The sequence below is a fragment of the Strongylocentrotus purpuratus genome, unplaced genomic scaffold, assembly GCF_000002235.5.
Source record: "Strongylocentrotus purpuratus isolate Spur 01 unplaced genomic scaffold, Spur_5.0 spur5_scaffold_1, whole genome shotgun sequence".
Classification (NCBI taxonomy): domain Eukaryota; kingdom Metazoa; phylum Echinodermata; class Echinoidea; order Camarodonta; family Strongylocentrotidae; genus Strongylocentrotus; species Strongylocentrotus purpuratus.
This window is the reverse complement of record NW_022145594.1, coordinates 5,480,610-5,500,248: the sequence shown is the minus strand read 5'-3', so window position 1 is coordinate 5,500,248 and position 19,639 is coordinate 5,480,610. Positions and strand designations below refer to the sequence as shown.

Genomic DNA, 19,639 nt, shown 5'->3' with positions numbered 1-19,639 from the left:
TTGTGTAATTTCATCCTTTTTTAAACTTCAAAAATATAAAAAGCACGCGAAAACACGCATTAGCAAGCTTAATGTTATTGAAGATTGTAAATCATGGGTTAAATAACGGGACATTAAAACATACTCAAATTAGCGCATTATCCTGCAAAATTGAGTTTTGTCAGAATGTAATGTTCTTTTACCAACTCTGTCACACAAATTATAGGAAGGACGGAGTACTAAATTTGAAATTATGTTTGATGCACTATTCCCAATACAATCCCCATATAAAGTTTTTGATTTACACTGACATTTTGCCGGTAATTTAATATTTTGTAATAAATGTAAAACTGGTGCCTGGCTTCCGAAAGTCCCCGCAGTGGAAACGCGGTGCGGAGCATGGAACTTCAAAGCCAAGTGGAATGTTACACATCCCATTGTTACGTTTTACAACTCATGAATGCGTTTGAATAAATCACAAAAGTTTCTCCTCCTTCCTTTAACCTCCCTGGTCAGAGAGAACGAATATTCACATTTCATGAATAATTCATTGAAACATCATTGAGTTCTTTTTGTCAATTTCGAACCATCGGCTAAACTTGTTTAGTTAAGACGGTCTCGTCTGAATGATGCAAAGTGCGCGCACATAACTATGCAACTTCTGAATTGGATTTATTATAGACATCGTGAACTATCTATCAAACAGTAGAATAATTCAATACCTACCTATACATTGTGACTCGGATCTTGCAAGTGCGGAAAGGTCTAGCCTCTAGTCACCTTCAACCCCCTTCAACCAGTCGTTTCGGGTATCCTACGTGATATATTGTCAAAAGGCTCTATGTGACCACACAAAATGACTAGATTTTCAATATTATGAATGATCTGAGCTTGGTACGTCCGATTTTCCTAATACTCTACGAACCTATATCTTTCGTGTTTTTGTTTATTTCACGAAGAAACCCTTCAAATATAAAAGAAATACACTCTCACACAGAAAGTTTTATCTTCTTGGACAAATGTCGGCAAAAGGTCTGGCAACGCCCCTGTTAGTTATCACAGTTTTACAATCAAAACAATCTGATTTGTAGTTAATCGAGGGATCGAGGGGCAATGGATCTGTTTCAGAAAAAAGGTTTAATCATTCTGTTCGTTCTGCGTCACTCTGAGTCACCTGAGATAATGGACAATAAAAAAAAGGCTTTGCGGAAACCCCTCGACGGTCTTCTACCCAGGAGTACGTCTGGTCATAAATTGCTCCAATATTAGCGAGTTTTCGCAACCGGCGACGAGGCCTTGTACAACACTTTTCTTAGCGGGGGAAGGGGGAGGGGTGTCACACTCAGAGCGAAAATTTCCTCGTAGCGTCCAAACCTACGACGGTTTTCAGCAGAATTAGCGTCGGGAGTCGAGCTAGTACGGGGTGGCAAGCTCATTTTAATACCTCGTAGTCAGCACTTGCGTCGCCGTGCGAAAACTCGCTAATGTAATGCTGAAGGAAGAGTGGAGGTCTTGTACGGTGGATCGTGGATGACCGTTTGTGGTGGTTCCTGGTATTTGTTCCAGGCAAGGATGGTTTGCAGGATGCTGGGGTTCGACGGTGCTCTAGACGCGCCACGATCGACTAGGTTTGGTCCGGGTTCCGGTGACATTCTTTACATCGATTGTTTTGGATCAGAAGACAGCCTGGCAGACTGTTTCACTTTTGTTGACTCTTCCTGTGAGCATCACAGGGATGTAGGTGCCGTGTGTTACTCAGGAGGTACGTTTGGACATGAGGAAACGGCCTTAATTCTAAATGGCATACTTTTAGAATCACATGAAAAGGAAAAAAAACTATACTTTTGAACTTATTTAGTCATTTATATATTTGTTCCTACCGTTACCTGAGAATTAATTAAATTATAAAAGTAAAGTTCTGTTTGGAAATATGCCTGTATAGGTCTTATCACATTTTATGATAGCATTTGACCTTGATTTTTTCCAGGCACTCCTTGAATGTGGGCCAACATGCAGTCTTATCACTGTTGAGAACTCATACACATAATACATGTACATTTAGTTTGCTTTAGTTTTTTCTTTTTTAATTTAGTACACCCGAATTCTTTCGAGATTCATCTGATCGGTGGCACCACCATAACAATTTTGTTCCTCAATAAAATCTTTCACTTTAATACTGCAAAGATTCGTTCATTCATTTATATATTATGTAATTACGTAAAGTATTACCTGTGTTGCCCACATTCATTTACACGGCGGTATTTCTCTGGTGGTTTGTCTCGCCAAGCGCCAAGTCTGAACATTTTGGGGGGACATTTCTTACGTTTCTTGAATGATTTGTGAGCAATAAATGTTAAATTTCGGTCAGGCTATTTTAAAAGCATATCTTATTTCGTACACGTTGGTTTAATCAAGAAGTTACTAGCCTCGTAACTTCTTGGTTTAATTAAACTGTATAATACATACAAATCTGAGCTCCTGTGAAGTGTGAACATTTAAAGCATTTTTTCCTTCTCCTTAGCCCACCCTGAGCCATTTCAAGTTCGTCTTGCCGGTGGGTCTAACGATGCTGAAGGCAGAGTAGAGGTACTGTATAGTGGATCCTGGGGAAATGTCTGTCATGATGGCTGGGATTTGAGAGACGCGAGGGTGGTTTGTAGAATGCTGGGGTTTGATGGAGCCTTGGACGCACCAGGATCTGCAAGGTTTGGTCAAGGCTCTGGTCGTATTCTTCTGAACTATGTCAACTGTGAAGGAACAGAAGACAACCTAGCTGACTGTGCTAATCCAGGGTTTAGAAATTACAATTACTGTGGTCATGGTCTTGATGTCGGCGTCATTTGTTATTCAGGAGGTATGTTTTTTAAAAAGCTATATTTTCAATCAACCTCTATGAAATGCTTCGATAACTCTTTGCTTAAATACTATATATATGAGTCCTGCAGGCAAGGCCCAAACCTTAAATACCAAGGCATTAACTATATTGGATTGAAAGGCCAAGGCTATACACTCCAAGACCAAGACCAAGGACAAATCATTGATAACGTGGGGAAAAATGGAAAGTGTATTCTAGTATTATCGGAAAATGTATCACTGCTCATAAACCCTCAATGCCCTTTCTTATTTTTATTTGCTTTTACGCCCAATGTACAATTTAAGGCTTCTTAATTGGTATGCCAAGGTAGTGAATTAGAGGTCTCATGCAAGTAATACAGCAACCAGTGGCGTAGCAAGGGATTATAGCATTCGTGAAAAACAAATTTTCTTCAGAGGTGACATTAAATATCATTTAAAAAAGCCATTTTTGACTTATCCTTAGGCTGGTGGGGGGGGGGGGGGAGGGGCGGATAGAATCAGGAGCGAACAAAGCAAGCATTAACAGAGGTAATAATAATAATAATAATGATGGCTTCTTATATAGCGCACATGTCCGTCACGTTGTGACGCTCCTGGCGCTGCCCCGATTATTACCCTATCTGGCGCTGCCCCGATTATTACCCTATCTATCAAAAAAGGCTTGTGTATTGACATTAACGAGCATAAACGGGGGCCACATCAATTTTACATCAGAACACTTCTTCTGCCAGGCGAGACACATGGACATTTGTTGCTCTCTTGGGATTTGTAGCAGGAGAGGCATTTTTCTTGATCTTGTATGTTCACCTGCATGTGCAATTGGTAGTGCCTTAATAAAAAACTGTTATCAGACAAAGCATCCAAATTACTTTTACAATTTTACTTGACAAAAAAAGTAAAACTAATAATGAATTTGAATTGCCTTGGAATTGCTAAAAGAAAATACAACGCTTCGAATCCTCAAGGCCAAGACAAAGAGAAAAAGAAGGCGCCTTGAGGCTAATGCACTACAACATAGTTATGATTTGTTATGGTTTATCACATTTCAAAAGAAATGTTCGTAGTTTTAGAAATACACTGTCTTGTGGTTATTTTTTTCATAAATGATATCGAAACGCTAATAATAATACTGAACAAAATGAACATTTTCGCACTGTAATCATTTCCACGAAAGTAGTTTAAGCCGCGTGTAAATATTATATCCTTACACTGGTACAAACTAACTATCTTTTTTAAAAACTGTTTTTAGCTCATCCGAATCCATTCCAAGTTCGTCTTGTCAGTGGGTCTAACGATGCTGAAGGCAGAGTAGAAGTACTGAACGATGGATCCTGGGGAACTATCTGTGATACTTGGTGGGATCTGAGAGACGCGAGGGTGGTTTGTAGAATGCTGGGGTTTGATGGAGCCTTGGACGCACCGAGATTTGCTAGGTTCGGTCAGGGCTCTGGTCGTATTCTCCTGAACTATGTCAAATGTGATGGAACAGAAGACAACCTAGCTGACTGTGCTCACCCAGGGATTGGAGATTACAATTACTGTGCTTATGGTCGCAATGCCGGCGTCATTTGTTATTCAGGAGGTATGTTTTTAAAAAGCCATATTTTTAATCAACTTATATAAATGTGCTTCCATCAATCTTTGCTTAAACACTAAATATATGAGTGTTACAGTCGGGTCAATATCGATATTCATAAGGACCGCTATTCATAAGGTTCGCTATTCATAAGGTCGACTATTCATAAGGACCGCTATTCATAAGGTCCGCTTTTCATAATTGGAGAAAAGGGTCATTATTCATAAGGGTCATTGTTCATAAGAACCGCTATTCATAATCAAAGAAGAGGGTCGGTATTCATAATATTAGAAGAGGGTCGCTATTCATAAAACGAAATCGGGGTCGTTATTCGTAAGGGTCCCTATTCATAATATTACAAAAGGGTCGGTATTCATAACACAGAAAGAGGGTCGCTATTCATAATAAGAAATAAGGGTCGCTATTCATGATACGAAATGAGGGTCGCTATTCATAATGCAAAATGAGGGTCGCTATTCATAAGGATCATCATTCATAAGGGTCATTATTCATAATCGATGAAGAGGGTCGCTATTCATAATAGGAGAAGAGGGTCGCTATTCATAATAGAAGTAGAGGGTCGCTATTCATAATAGAAGAAGAGGGTCGCTATTCATAATAGAAGAAGAGGGTCGCTATTCATAATAGGAGAAGAGGTTCGCTAATCATAATTGTAGAAGAGGGTCGCTATTCATAATAGGAGTAGACGGACGCTTTTCATAATAGTAGAAGAGGGTCGCTATTCATAATACGAAATGAGGGTCGCTTTTCATAATAGGAGTAGACGGTCGCTATTCATAATAGAAAAAGAGGGTCGCTATTCATAATAGTAGGAGAGGGTCGCTATTCATAATACGAACTGAGGATAGCTATTCATAATAGGAGTAGAGGGTCGCTATTCATAATACGAACTGAGGATCGCTATTCATAATAGGAGTGGAGGGTCGCTATTCATAATACGAAATGAGGGTCGCTATTCATAATACGAGATGAGGGTCGCTATTCATAATACGAAATGAGGGTCGCTATTCATAATACGAGATGAGGGTCGCTATTCATAATACGAAATGAGGGTCGCTATTCATAATACGAGATGAGGGTCGCTATTCATAATAGGAGTAGACGGTCGCTATTCGTAATACGAAATGAGGATCGCTATTCATAATAGGAGTAGAGGGTCGCTATTCATAATAGGAGAAGAGGGTCGCTATTCATAATAGGAGTGGAGGGTTGCTATTTATAATACGAAATGAGGGTCGCTATTCATAATACGAAATGAGGGCCGCTATTCATAATAGAAGAAGAGGGTCGCTATTCATAATAGGAGTAGAGGGTCACTATTCATAATAGAAGAAGAAGAGGGTCGCTATTCATAATAGGAGAAGAGGGTCGCTATTCATAATAGTAGGAGAGGGTCGCTATTCATAATAGGACTAGACGGTCGCTATAATTCATAATACGAAATGAGGATCGTTATTCATAATAGGAGTAGAGGGTCGCTATTCATAATAGGAGTAGAGGGTCGCTATTCATAATAGGGGTGGAGTGTTGCTATTCATAATACGAAATGAAGGTCGATATTCATAATACGAAATGAGGGTCATTATTCATAATAGGAGTAGATGGTCGCTATTCATGATACGAAATGAGGTTCGCTATGCATAATAAAAGTAGAGGGTCGCTATTCATAATAAGAAATGAGAAGATAAACGATTTATTGTACCATTCTCGACTCTTAATCCTTGTCTGAATACAGTTTTCCCCCTCGCCTTGACCTTTCATTAAGTTTTAGAGAAAAATGACGATTTGTTGTATCATTCTCGACTCTTATTTCTTGTCTGAATTCAGTCCCCCCCCCCCCCCCTCCTACGCAAAGCGCGTAAGCTTTGACCTTTCATAATTTGATGAACTTATTAGAGAAAGAAGACGATTCGTTGTACCATTCTCTACCCTGTTTCCTTGTCTGAATTTGGTTCCCCAACCCCCTCCGGCGCGAAGCGCGGAAGCTTTGATGTTTCATTAAATTATTAGAGCAAGAAGAGGATTTGTTGTATCATTCTCGACTATTAATCCTTGTCTGAATTCTATCCCCCCCCCCTCCCTCTTGCGCAAAGCGCGTAAGCTTTGACCTTTCATTGTTTAATGCAATTATTAGAGAAATAAGATGATTCGTTGTTCCATTCTCGACTTTTAATCCTTGTCTGAAGTCAGTTTCCCCCCTCCCGCGCGAAACGTGGAAGCTTTGGTGTTTCATTAAATTATTAGAGAAAGAAGATGATTCGTTGTTCCATTCTCGACTCTGGCTACGCGCCTGCTTTAAAGGGAAAATGAAACAATCATGATTGTGATAGCACACAATAAGTTTAGTAGAAATGAAAAAGAACAACAACTATTGCAACAACCATGGATAAATCACGGCCGGGAGCGTGGGCCGAATGTCATATCATAGTTTTGTGTTACTGGGCGAGGGGGCGTAACGACCAAGCGAGATTTTGCAATGTTGAATGCTGACATTATGCACTCTAGGAAATCCCTAAGCCCAATATGAACGTTCTTTCCGCTATAATTATATCTTTCTAGCTATATTTCTAAATTTCCTGGGGGACGTGTCCTCCTATCGGGCCCAGGATTGCCGCCCTGTCCATGATTACTACCAACATGAACTCAAATACAAGCTCAAACGAGTTTATATGAGCTGAAGCCAAATGAAGGGCAAAATAAGAGTTGTGAAGCGGCCCCCCTACCATTAATTACAAAATTGACTTTGCAGGGCAGGGGCTGTTTTAACGTTTAAATTTGATTCCGTTGCTCGAAAGTAACTGTCACTAAGCGCCATTTCCTTGTCTTTCCACCTTTCTAACCCCCCCCCCCCTCCCCCCCTCCCACTCAGTGTTATCTAGGGTAAGCGTACGCATTTCCCTCTCTTTGAAAGCACCCCTCTATCTCCGGTGTGTAAAGTCAGTACGGGCCGGATTTTTGTGTATTACGAGCCGGACTTTGTTGCGTGAAAAGTACCCCTTTACCGCCAATAGGGGGGGGGGGGGGGGGGGGGGGGGTCGCGGCCGTTTCGGCCCCCTGGATCCGCCGCTGAGTATGCCTGTGGTGTCCAGTGGCGTTTCTGGCGTTTGTTCTCGTTTGGGAGGGGGGTGAGAGGGGCGCAAAAACGTATCTTTTACCTCTTTATTTTCTTTCTCTTCTCTTTTTTTGCTGAGGGGAGGGGGAGGCAAGGGCCTTTCGATCCAAACCTTGTTGGCGGGAAAATCGCAACTGACATCTCGTTTCTTTACTTTTCTTTTTCCTCTTTTTTCTTTCACCTTTTTCTCCTCTTTTGTATGGGAAAGGGGTGGAGGCAAGACCCCCCCCCCCGATTACCTTCTTTTCCCCCATTTCTTTTCTTCTTCCTCTTCTTTCTTTCCTTTCTCTCCTCTTTACCTTTCCCTTCTTTTCCTTCTCTCTCTTTCTCTCTCCTTTATTTTGGGGGGGGGGGGGGCGGTGGGCGGGGGGAGCATTTGCCACCTAGCCCCCTGGATCCGCGCCTGGATGTACAGACGGTAAACGGTACGAAAAATGACCGGTATAGGCAGGGGCGTCGCTAAAGGGGGAGGATGTGGGGGTGCGACACCCCCCCCTCCCACCTGTCGGGATATTGTCGGTAAAATTGCGCTGCTGTCGGGGGGGGGGGGGATGAGAAAAGGGGGAGGGGGGAATGAGAGGGAAAGGAAGAGAGAGAAAACAAGAAAAGGAAAAGATGGGAAAGAAAGGAAAGAGAAAAAAGGGAAAAACCGAGAAAGAGAAAAAAAGAAAACAAGGAAGGAGAGGAAAGAAAGGAAAATAAAGAAAAGGAGAAAGGGACAAAAATAGGAAAAGGAAAGAAAAGAAACGGGGAATGAAAAAGAGGAGAGAGAGAGAGAGAGGGCCTAAGAGAAGAAGGGCGGGAGTAAGAGAGAGAGAGAGAGAGAGAGAGAGAGAGGAGGGCTTGGGGGTAGTTGCCCCCAACTTTGAAACGTGGTTTATTTTTAATTCGATACCAGTGATTTACAAATGTTGCTGAAATAAAACGATTTTCCAAGTTTCCGAGATTTTGTTCACCTTTTTGTAAATCATACTTTTGTATGCGTTTGTTGAAAAGTGACTAATTCCAAAATTTATACTCGTGCAAAAAATATGCTACTTTAGTAGCTAACGTGTCATGGTTTGAACCCCCCTCCCCCCCCCCCCCCCACACACACACACATACATCTTTTTGAAAAAGTATGTTAATAGGGAAATATAAAGAAAGAAAGGTGACCTGCCGGTTTCACAAATGAGGTATCAAAATATGCTCATCTGACCGTAATTAAATGCCTAAAACCCCCGAGCTTCCGGGAGTATGCAGACCCCACCAAAGGCCCTTAGGCGGGCCCCTGGAACTTCATCTGACCTTATTTTAATGCTTAAAACACCAGAGCTTCCTTGATCCTCACTTGCCCCTGGACCCCACGCCAATTTAAACAATATTGCCCAACTTTTTCACAGTGTATAGGCTAATGGTCCGGTCAAACTCCGTTTGTTTTCGATGTTAGGAAAGTTTCAGGAGATCAAGTTTTTTGATAAATCAAGTTAGGTTAATTAATATGATTATTAGTATCCTGAGGCATGATAATTCATGGAAAACTGAAATCTTGAAACTCTTCATTGGCTGAAATTGAAGAGCTTCTGTGTACCTGGATCTGACTAAGGCTATATAATTTGTAGTTCCATAAGTCCTACTAAAAGTTACTTTTTAAACAAATATTATTTTCGTATAAACAATTACTAGTTTCTTAAAATAGCAAACTAAGTCCTTAAATGGCTATGATAATTTGCCAGTGGCGTAGCCACGATAAGCTTAGTCGGGAGGGGGGCAGTGTGTTGGGGCAAGATTTCCCACGAGCGGGACAAATGACGATAGGATTATGTGTGTTTTCCTTCTTGTTTTCACCGCTGGAGCGGGGGAAATATATTAGCTAGATTATGGGGATGTCTATAATTATCAAAGCTAAAAAGTAAAATAATTTTTTTTTAAATACATAATACAGGGGATGCAACCGTTCGCATAATGTCTTACGGTTAAAAAAAATCTGATTCTGAATATCCAACTTCCTTACTTATATGGAAAATATGTCGTTCGGCATTGTATATTTACGAAAAGCTTGAATATGGTATTTAACTTAAGTCCCTACAACCCTCTCTCTCTGTCGCTCGAAGGCAACACTGATACAACTCCACAGCCCCCACCCTTAAACACACACAGGCAACGCCATCTATGAACTACTTGGACGAGAATTGTCGCTAATACGTACATGTACCAAGGGAATACTGCCGGGAGGGTGGGCAGAATGGCGCAGCGGGGTCGGGCTTACTTGGGGGGGGGGGGGGGGGCTGGTGACCGGAATGATGGGACACGTTCATTATTGGGGCACGGCTTTTTTTTTCTTCAGAAATGTGAGTTTTCAATAAATATTTTCTTCAAATGTTTGGGACCATGTGGCCAACCCCAACCCCGGCCTACGCCCCAGCCACGGCCTACGCTGTACCCATGGGGTGTCCTCTATCCAGTATGTCGCTTTCTTATTAACATTTAGTTTATTGCTTATGTCATTTTGACTTTTTCGGTATTATGAATAGCGACCCTCTTTTCCTATGATGAATAGCGAACCTCGTTTCGTATCCTGAATAGCGACCATCTACTCCTATTATGAATAGCGACCCTCACTTCGTATTATGAATAGCGACCCTCTACTTCTTTTATGAAAAGCGACCCTCATTTCGTATTATGAATATCGACCTTCATTTCTTATTATGAATAGCAACCCTCTACTCCTTTAATAAATAGCGACCCTCTTCTCCTATTATGAATAGCGACCCTCTTCTCCTATTATGAATAGCGAACCTCATTTCGTATTATGAATCGCGACCCTCTTCTCCTATTATGAATAGCGACCCTCTTCTCCTATTATGAATAGCGACCCTCTTCTCCTATTATGAATAGCGAACCTCATTTCGTATTATGAATAGCGACCCTCTTCTCCTATTGTGAATAACGACCCTCTTCTCCTACTATGAATAGCGACCCTCTTCTATTATGAATAGCGAACCTCATTTCGTATTATGAATAGCGACCCTCTTCTTCTATTATGAATAGCGACCCTCTACTCCTTTTATGAATAGCGACCCTCTTCTCCTATTATGAATAGCGCACCTCATTTCGTATTATGAATAGCGACTCCTTACATTAAAAAAAAAACATTTTTAAGCATTTTTCTTGATCTTGTATGTTCACCTGCATGTGCAATCGGTAGTGCCTTAATAACAAACTGTTATCAGACAAAGCATCCAAATTACATTAAAAAATTTACTTGACAAAAAACTAAAACTGAATTTGAATTGCCTTGGGTTTGCTAAAAGAAAATACAACGCTTTGAATCCTAAAGGCCAAGACAAAGAGAGAAAGGAAGGCGCCTTGAGGCTAATGCAGTACAACATAGTTATGATTTGTCATGGTTTATCACATTTCAAAAGAAATGTTCGTAGTTTTAGAAATAAACTTGTCTGGTGTTTATTTTTTTCATGAATGTTATCGAAACGCTAATAATAATACTGAACAAAATGAACATTTATAGCACTGTAATCATTTCCACAAAAGTAGTCTGAGCCGCGTGTAAATATCATATCCTTACACTGGTACAAACTAATTATCTTTTTTAAAAACTCTTTTTTAGCTCATCCGAATCCATTTCAAGTCCGTCTTGTCGGCGGGTCTAACGATGCTGAGGGCAGAGTAGAGGTCATGCATGGTGGATCCTGGGCAACTATCTGTAGTGAGCAGTGGGATCTGAGAGACGCCAGGGTGGTTTGTAGAATGCTGGGATTTGATGGAGCCTTAGCCGCATCTGGATCTGCTAGGTTTGGTAAGGGCTCTGGTGCTATTCTCCTGACCTATGTCAATTGTGGCGGAACAGAAGACAACCTAGCTGACTGTGCTCACCCAGGGATTGGAGATTACAATTACTGTGCTTATGGTGGCAATGCCGGCGTAATTTGTTATTCAGGAGGTATGTTTTTAAAAAGCTACATTTTTAATCAACTTCTATAAAATGCTCCCATAATTCTTTGCTTAAACATTATATAGGCCTATATGAGTGCTGCAGTCAAGGCTCAAGCCTTAAAGACCAAGGCATAAACTATGTTTACTAGCAAGGCCAAGGTTCGTAGTTTTATAAATAAACTGTATGTTCTTTTTAATTAATAATAAATGATATCGAAACGTTAATAATGACACTGAAAATTGTGAATAACTCATCTAGTGTATCCCTCAATTTGCTCCCGGCCTATGAAATGAAGGGAACAATATTGTGGTTTAAGAAATCATTTTAAAATAAATCAAACTTGTCTACGGCAATGAATAAAAAGGGGCTTACCATTACAAGCCACGCTTCCAGTAAGCCTCTCAGTTTCGACTTAACTAAAACATGATGGGGAATGACATACTAAACAATTTTGTTTTCATTTCGTTCTAGCTCATCCAAACTCTGAGGGAGTTCGGCTCGTGGGTGGATTCAACAGTTCTGAAGGCAGAGTGGAGATCAGGTACAGCGGCACCTGGGGAACAGTTTGCGACGATGGCTGGGATTTGCTAGATGCAAAGGTCGTTTGCAGAATGCTGGGATTTGGTGACACCTTAGCTGCACCAGGTTCAGCACAGTTTGGCGAGGGGTCCGGTGAAATCTTTCTGTCTCTTGTCGGGTGCGATGGTACGGAAGACAATCTTGCGGACTGCGCACATCTAGGGTTCGGAGTGCACAACTGCCAACATAAAGAAGACGCTGGGGTCACATGTCTGTTAGGAGGTACAATGCCTCGCTATTTATTTTGCTTATTGCATCAAGTGTTCATTTTTTTATTTAACTATTCAAATTGACCTAAAAATGGACACAATGGACAGAATGAATTGCTTACACTAATGTTGTGTATGGATAGCTTTATTCCAATATTCCAAAAGAACCTTCTCACCAAAATTCACATTAAACATGAATACGCGTATACCGGACAACGGAATCAAAGACAGTATATAATTTAAAGCATTTACCAATTAAGTTGAAGTCAGTGCAAAAGGTAAGAAATGAAGAATAATGATAAGACTTCAGTTACTTTCTTTTCACTCGCTTCCATGCCATATTCAAAATAATATTCGTAATTGATATATGACAAAACACACACCCAGCGGTCAAAACCAATCACGCACACTGTACGTATACAATTAGGATTTGATTGGGCATTAGCTGCTCTACCCCAAGCAAGATTTGGCCAAGGTTCTGGTGAAGTCTTGCTGGAAGGTGCTCAGTGTATTGGGACAGAAACCAGTCTCATAGATTGCAATCATTGGATCGGACTCCATAATTGCGGGCACAAGGAAGATGCCGGCGTCTCCTGCATGCGTGTTGCTCATCGAGGTAAACATCACTTCTGCACATAGTATTAATAACAATATTTTGACCAAGGCTGGTTTATCTTACCAGGTCCTCTTAAATACACTGCATCATATAAACGAAAAACAGCTTTCACGAATTGTCTCTGTAGTCAATCAATTTAAAGCATGGAAAGATTTCATCAAAATTTGAATTAATGGTCAGATGGTAAATAAAATCCATCAACAATTTGAGTAGATTCTTTACTAGATCTGAATACCTGTACAAATTTTACCTTTGGCATGGTCACTTCTGACATATATCTCTCTAGTATTGTTGTCCATGACATACTTTACTCCCTTTTCTCCCTTGAATGGATTAAATGTCGAATTTCGGATTGTTACTGTACAGGTCAATTAAAAATACAACTAAAGTGACGAAAGTAAATCCCCTGCAGTGAAACTCACACATCTAGCCTTTCAAAATATCTATTTTAGGACATTGATACTCCTAGACGAAAATTAGTATATAAATGCATTGGCTACCATCAAATGTAAACTTTGAAAAGCAGGCCAATGCGTTTTTTATGTGGGGTAACATGGGTTACATCTTTTAAATGATTACGGTTTTTCTCCCGTCACAGAGCCACCAGTGGGTTTAACCCTTATACACGAGAACGAAGGGACAGCAATCAACTCCAGCTTTCTCAAGGTCAGAGTTGATGTTAATACAACGATAAGATGCCTAGCCAATGATACATCAGTGTACCTCCAGTGGTATCCCAATTGTTCTGATCTTTCTTCCCATGGATGCCATGAGAGTGAGCCACACAACGGTGGCCGTGCATTGTCATTTACCCCAAGAGCGAGTCAAAATGGAACCATTCTAACATGTCGAATAGAGAACACGTATGAAGCACGAGGAAATATTAATACCTCGATTACATTACAAGTAGAAGGTATGTTTTTTTATTCACTTTCTTTTACTTTTGAATTGAGAATTTTACTAATTCACGTACAACGTGTATTATATAGATTGCAGTTACATATTTTCTTATCGTACTATGCTTAACTGTACTCTTAGCCGTATTATAATGTAATATATTGTTAATTTAATGTCATTATTCATAGAAAATTTTAGTTTTGTAAAGTTTATGTCAAGTATTTGTCCTATGCATTGAAATATTTATGTATTATTGTATTTAATGTTAAGCACATTGAAGTGTATTACGTAACATGTTATATGAATGTAACATTTTATTTATTTATTAATACTGTTTGTGCAAAAACTTTTTTCTTCTTGATGAATGTCTATGTCTTGCCACAAACGTTTACCTAAAATGGATTTATGTAAATGCAGACAAAAAGATTTGCACTTGCCGCATATGCGTACACAATGTTTAACAAAAAATTATATTGTACCATGGACCTGTCACCTGGAATCCGCTTCCCTCAAAGAATCTAAATCACCTAATGTTTTTAAAAGCAGGTTCAAAACAGTTATTCCTGCAAAATATTAATCTAACTTGAACCTGTTACTCTATTTATTTTTGATATATTATATTGTATTTTGTCATGTCCCTGTAATTTTCTTATTATATTTATTGTTAAATTCCATATCTTCTTTAAGTCGGCAGCTTATAAAGGTCACTTTCTGTCTGGCTACTACCTACCAAGCAACTATTATATTGTTTTACAAATATATATACATATATTATATTATTGTGATGTGACAATGTATAATGTATATGTATATGTTTTCTATTTTTGATTGATTATGTGAAATCAAATTGAATTACATTTTTAATTTTTTCCCCTTCTTTCACAGTATGTGTTCAACATCTTGCAATCGTCAGAAACGACTCCTTGGGATCTACCGTCGGTGGTTACAGTGCATTGAGCTGTCGAACCAATACCAGTAACTTCAATCTGGCATCGTCATCACTCTTCTTCACCACATCTTACCTGGACGGGAAAGGAAATGAAAATACGAATGCTTCTTGGGAAAATGCCGGAGCGTTACATCTGGCTAGCTACAAGCCTGATTTAAACGTAAGCTCTCTGTCTTGCTGTGTATCAAAGACCTCTCTATGCCCAGGGTTTTGCTCAGAAGAATACTTCAACGTACTCAATGGTAAGGAATAAAACACGAATGTCCACTTGTCACCTGTAAACGTTAACTTACACTTCTCTCCTACCGACATCATCACATAATTTAAATGAAAAGCACATTCAGTTGTTACATGATAAGAACTAAATTATTTGGGTGTCAAAATACAGTCCCAGTGATCTGCGATACTATTGACATCTCTTAATTGATTTCGAAGCTGATTAAAATAAATGCACTGAATGTGGCCACAACATAATTCGATCAAATGTTGATAACAGACAAGAAACTTAGACCTTTCTTTCTTTTATTTGGTTCATTATATCTATCATCTACAGACCACCCTGCAATTACAACCGTGGCTAGTACCACCGGATTTCTAGGTAAGATGGATTCAATAATTATTTATTTCCTATCGGAAAATTTGATAACATTTCATGAACGAAATCGTTTTGTTCTTCATGGATTATCCTTTAGCAGTCGTTAAAGTATATCACTTTGACATTTTCAAATCTATTTTGGGGGTATGAAATATCCAGGATTCTTAATCTTTAATTGGCTCTCCCAAGTCTTTTACAGCTAAGTTACTTTCTGTTTTTTCCGGATTTATATGTACATTAGAAGGTATAAGTTTATATTAATGTTGTCTTTCTAGAAATGTATAAGTATCAAAATGTATGAATAGTTAATATAAACATATTGCTCCGGTTGTCTCATTTTCGCTCGCTGGACCAATACCAGCACAAACGTAGCTAGTTCGACGTCACTACCAAACTAGCCAATCAGCTGTCAATGACGTCATATTGTATGAGGCGGCAAATATATTTTGTGAAAATATCGAAAAAATGACTATTTCTAATCGTAAACTAGTTTTATTTCTGTATGGAAACGCAGCCATTGTAATCTTGGCATGCATTTAAGTCATCAAAATAGGTTAAATTACGTCTTACATGATTCAAGGAGTCTATTTTGCAGGAAAATTGTCAATTTCGTAGAATGTTCCACTATGTTGCAGGGTGTGCCATTGGGTAAAGTGTGTGAACCGGGTATGCGGAAATGGTGTATTGGGCAGGGGAAGTGAGCGTGTTCGTGTGTGTGGTAATTGTATGTGTGTCAGATGGCTAATCATGAATCTGCAGTAAACTGTCTACATCACAGTCCACAGATAAATATGTGCCTTGAGCGTATATAGCAGACGGCAATCGGCGGAGCAGACGACACTTGATAGTGATTTTGTATGTGAGATTGCTTTGCTAAATATAAACTACAAGAACCTTTTCCATATCTTTACACTATCATTGATATCTGATAAATAAACAGTTAGTAAAATAAACCTACCGAACTACATAATACAATGAAATACTTGACTGAAAGTAGGGGAGTTTGATATGGTTTGGTATGTAAATACATATCAATCAATTGTGCTGTAATTTTGAGGCATGACTATACATGTATCAGTACAATAATTTAACAGTATGATACTAATAAGAGGTATTTAAAAGATAATGAAATAAATACATACTGTACTTGTTATCACTAAAGTTGTCAAAGTAAGTTTACATTTGCCGGTATGCCCTTGGTTGACGATTATGTATTTGGGAAACTCGGCGTGATAATTGTTTATAATATGACACAATTATTTCAATTGAATAGATCCTCATTAGCTCTTAAAGTATTTTTCTTTTCTCTGCAGATTCGGTGCCATTCGAAATGTACGCTGTAGGAGCCACGGTTTTTATCATCATGTTTGTCATTGTTTTCTTATTCGTCTTTTGGAGGTGCAGAAAAAAGAAAATGGGTTATAATTTTGTCATTATAAAAGCACTTAAAAGAAATGCAAAGTTTTGGGAGATTTTTAAAATTTGATGTTTTTTGATATATTTGGATGCCCCTGTGGATGTATTATAAGCACTAGAAAATTTAGCCCCTAAAACACTTCTGCTTTCTAGAAATTGAATAATAAAAAATTTACCGGTGCTCCCGGTAAATTTCAAATATTTCAATTAGCGCCTAGGGCCATTCCATGGTAGCTGCGACCACGAAAATCTCAGAATATGCAGTTGTGATATATAATTTCCAAACGGAAATAGCAAATTGGTCAATTGTTGTTAATATAATTGTTTTAAGGTTAAAGTAATATCTGTCTTGGGAGGGAGCTATACAACATAAAGAGTTTAGTATTTAAAATTTCATCCCTTTTGACTCGATTTCTACCGCAACAACGATCATGGAATATTGTAAAATCGCATATGCTTCCAATATGTTCATTTAAACCAAATTCATGATCCCATACCAAAACTTTGTATTACCTTTAACATATAAGAATATTGTGACAACATCAAAGGAATGAAATGGTTGTCGGAATATAAGAGAATATAAACATTGAAAATGTTGATGACTACACATGGAGAAACACGAATTATAATCATTGTAACAGTAATAAACGAAGTATAGGGTTTTCCTTTTTCTTTCATTGCAAGCAAATTTGCACACAGTTTGATCGGGAGGGATTATTGTGCTTTGTTTTAGATAAATCCCATGTCCCAACGGATCGTACGACATTTTGTCGTGGTTGGCCCATAACATATTTGTCGAATATATATATATATATATATATATATATATATATATATAAATATTCAAACAAAAATCATTCGTATGTCAAACCTCTCTTTAAAGGCCAACTGTCTATATTTGCCATGTATTTAAGTTATTTATTTGTGTATAATACTTACAGGAATAGTTCCTATAGAAATGGACAACATTCAAGGACCAGGTACACAACCGACGGAGCATGGGCGAGGAGCTCTTCCCTCTATCCCAACCATCATAGCTGACCCATCTATTCACCATTCACCAGTTGCATCCCAAGTGACTCAAACCAATCGCCGTATGGCTCAGAGAAGCCAGGACCGGATTCCGCTTCAGTCACTCGTGTCTCCTGTGGATGATACTCTCGAGAGAGATCAGAACAGGACCATGGGAGCCAGGTCCAACCCTTGTACAAGGGTCAAAACGGTAATGCTTCTTCTTCTTCTTGTCATCGATACATAAAACGTATTTCTATCTTTAAAACAAAATGTCTACGGAATTAAAGAAACACACAGGTTTGAGAAATTCTTTCCGACATGTACCAGTTCATATTTCCACCTCGTGGAACGTGTTTTAAGGAATTGTGCTCTAAAAAAAACCCATAATAAACCCCATAGTGTCCCATTTACTTGGAATAACATAAACCTCAAGAAAAACAAAATTCCGTTATTTATTTTATATCAAACAGAAAAATGAAATGTTTCTTTCCCTCGCCAAACAAAATATAATTCTTGTTATCGCTGTAATACCATATTTGGATATTTTCAGGTTCCGGTGAATCCAGATGTTGAGTATGCTGTAGTAAACAAAAAGTCGCGATCAGGAAAATACCGGGCAGACAAGCACACACTAGATCTAGATATCTCTTCGGCGTCGGTAAGTAGTATTAATATTACTACCTAATGAAACCTGGCAATAATCTTTCTTTTGTAAGTACTTGAGGCTTGGATTTGCAACGGTCTATCAAAATATATTATTAGGTAATGTAGTAAATACTCACATCAGCCATTGGAGATCATTCATATATTGTATATATAACATCACTGGCTGTTTACATATACATTTTGCTTTTTGTTATTATGTACTTTAAACCGGAAGAAGATGGGGTGTCACATCATACTATGTCTTTTTTTTAATCTGTAGAGAGGGCCTCTGGATCCGTCAGTGGAGTATGGCACAGTCAATAAACAACGCAACATTTCTTCAAATCTCTGTTCATCATCTGCTCAGGTATTAATAGACAATATCTTTTCTTTTGATATATCCTATATGTTAGAAACTCTCTATTAACAGGATACACCCACAATGGCCACACTTGAAAAAACACCTTCAAATACACTTTGTTTAAAGACCCAGTTTGTCCTTAATTAGAGATTGTCCATATATTGAATAAATAACATCAGTGGTAATTTACACACACATAATACCCCCTAACATATTACATGCATAACATATTTTACAGATATTGACTGCCTATAGAGGGGCAATATAACATTTGAGATCCTCGAGGGAGTTATATCTTTGTCGAGGGACATTATATTATATTTTTCCAAAGCGCGTAGCGCTGAGGAAAAATATATTCCGAGACAAAAATATAGCTCCATATAAAAGAAAATGAAATGTGATATTGTTCCCGAAGGAAAAAGTCAATATCTGTTATATTATGGTGACTTGTATTCGATACAAAACACGATGCAGTCTCATAATCTTTCATATGTGTGAACTTTTACCCGCACGAGAGCTGCAGTACTTGAGCCAGGTCCTGGTCCTGTACTATTAAATTGTAGTATGACTATGACTAATAGCTGGATAGCGGGATGAACGCTAGCCGAAGTGAATGGTGCTGTAGGTCATTTACAATGTCGAAACCGAAAGCACTCACCTTTTAAAAATGTCTCTGCAATCCATAGAGGTCTATTAATAGCAGTGTTATCAAAGACGCTTACTATTCAATTCACAAACCTCCGCATAAACATGATCGAAGATTGAAACTTACTCAGTTCAGTTGCTATATAGATTAAATTATTTCTTTAAAAAAAATGTAAATCCTTTGTGTTCGCTGTAGTGTAAGCTTTCAGCACATTCTCAGCTACATTGATGACTT

The 19,639-nt window shown here is 38.7% G+C and overlaps 2 protein-coding genes across 2 annotated transcripts; both read left to right on the top strand.

Moving 5' to 3' along the window:
- The first annotated feature begins 2,640 nt into the window (after positions 1 to 2,640).
- On the top strand, positions 2,641 to 14,981 carry LOC589618 (deleted in malignant brain tumors 1 protein-like). The gene is made up of 6 exons (XM_030978399.1): positions 2,641 to 2,833; positions 4,085 to 4,417; positions 11,152 to 11,484; positions 11,950 to 12,183; positions 13,481 to 13,795; positions 14,665 to 14,981. The coding sequence occupies exons 1-6, from the start codon at positions 2,641 to 2,643 to the stop codon at positions 14,979 to 14,981; spliced, it is 1,725 nt and encodes a 574-aa protein (XP_030834259.1).
- Positions 14,982 to 17,695: 2,714 nt separating this feature from the next.
- LOC115921456 lies at positions 17,696 to 18,468 on the top strand. The gene is made up of 2 exons (XM_030978951.1): positions 17,696 to 17,961; positions 18,304 to 18,468. The coding sequence occupies exons 1-2, from the start codon at positions 17,698 to 17,700 to the stop codon at positions 18,436 to 18,438; spliced, it is 399 nt and encodes a 132-aa protein (XP_030834811.1). The 5' UTR covers positions 17,696 to 17,697; the 3' UTR covers positions 18,439 to 18,468.
- Positions 18,469 to 19,639: the final 1,171 nt, after the last annotated feature.

What these genes read in the sequence shown, in the direction of transcription:
- LOC589618 (XM_030978399.1), top strand. Translation starts at nt 2,641, where the DNA reads ATGCTGGGGTTTGATGGAGCCTTGGACGCACCAGGATCTGCAAGGTTT. An exon ending in CGTCATTTGTTATTCAGGAG is followed by an intron (nt 2,834 to 4,084) that starts GTATGTTTTTTA and finishes AACTGTTTTTAG; the next exon opens with CTCATCCGAATCCATTCCAA. An exon ending in CGTAATTTGTTATTCAGGAG is followed by an intron (nt 11,485 to 11,949) that starts GTATGTTTTTAA and finishes ATTTCGTTCTAG; the next exon opens with CTCATCCAAACTCTGAGGGA.
- LOC115921456 (XM_030978951.1), top strand. Translation starts at nt 17,698, where the DNA reads ATGGACAACATTCAAGGACCAGGTACACAACCGACGGAGCATGGGCGA. An exon ending in CTTGTACAAGGGTCAAAACG is followed by an intron (nt 17,962 to 18,303) that starts GTAATGCTTCTT and finishes GGATATTTTCAG; the next exon opens with GTTCCGGTGAATCCAGATGT.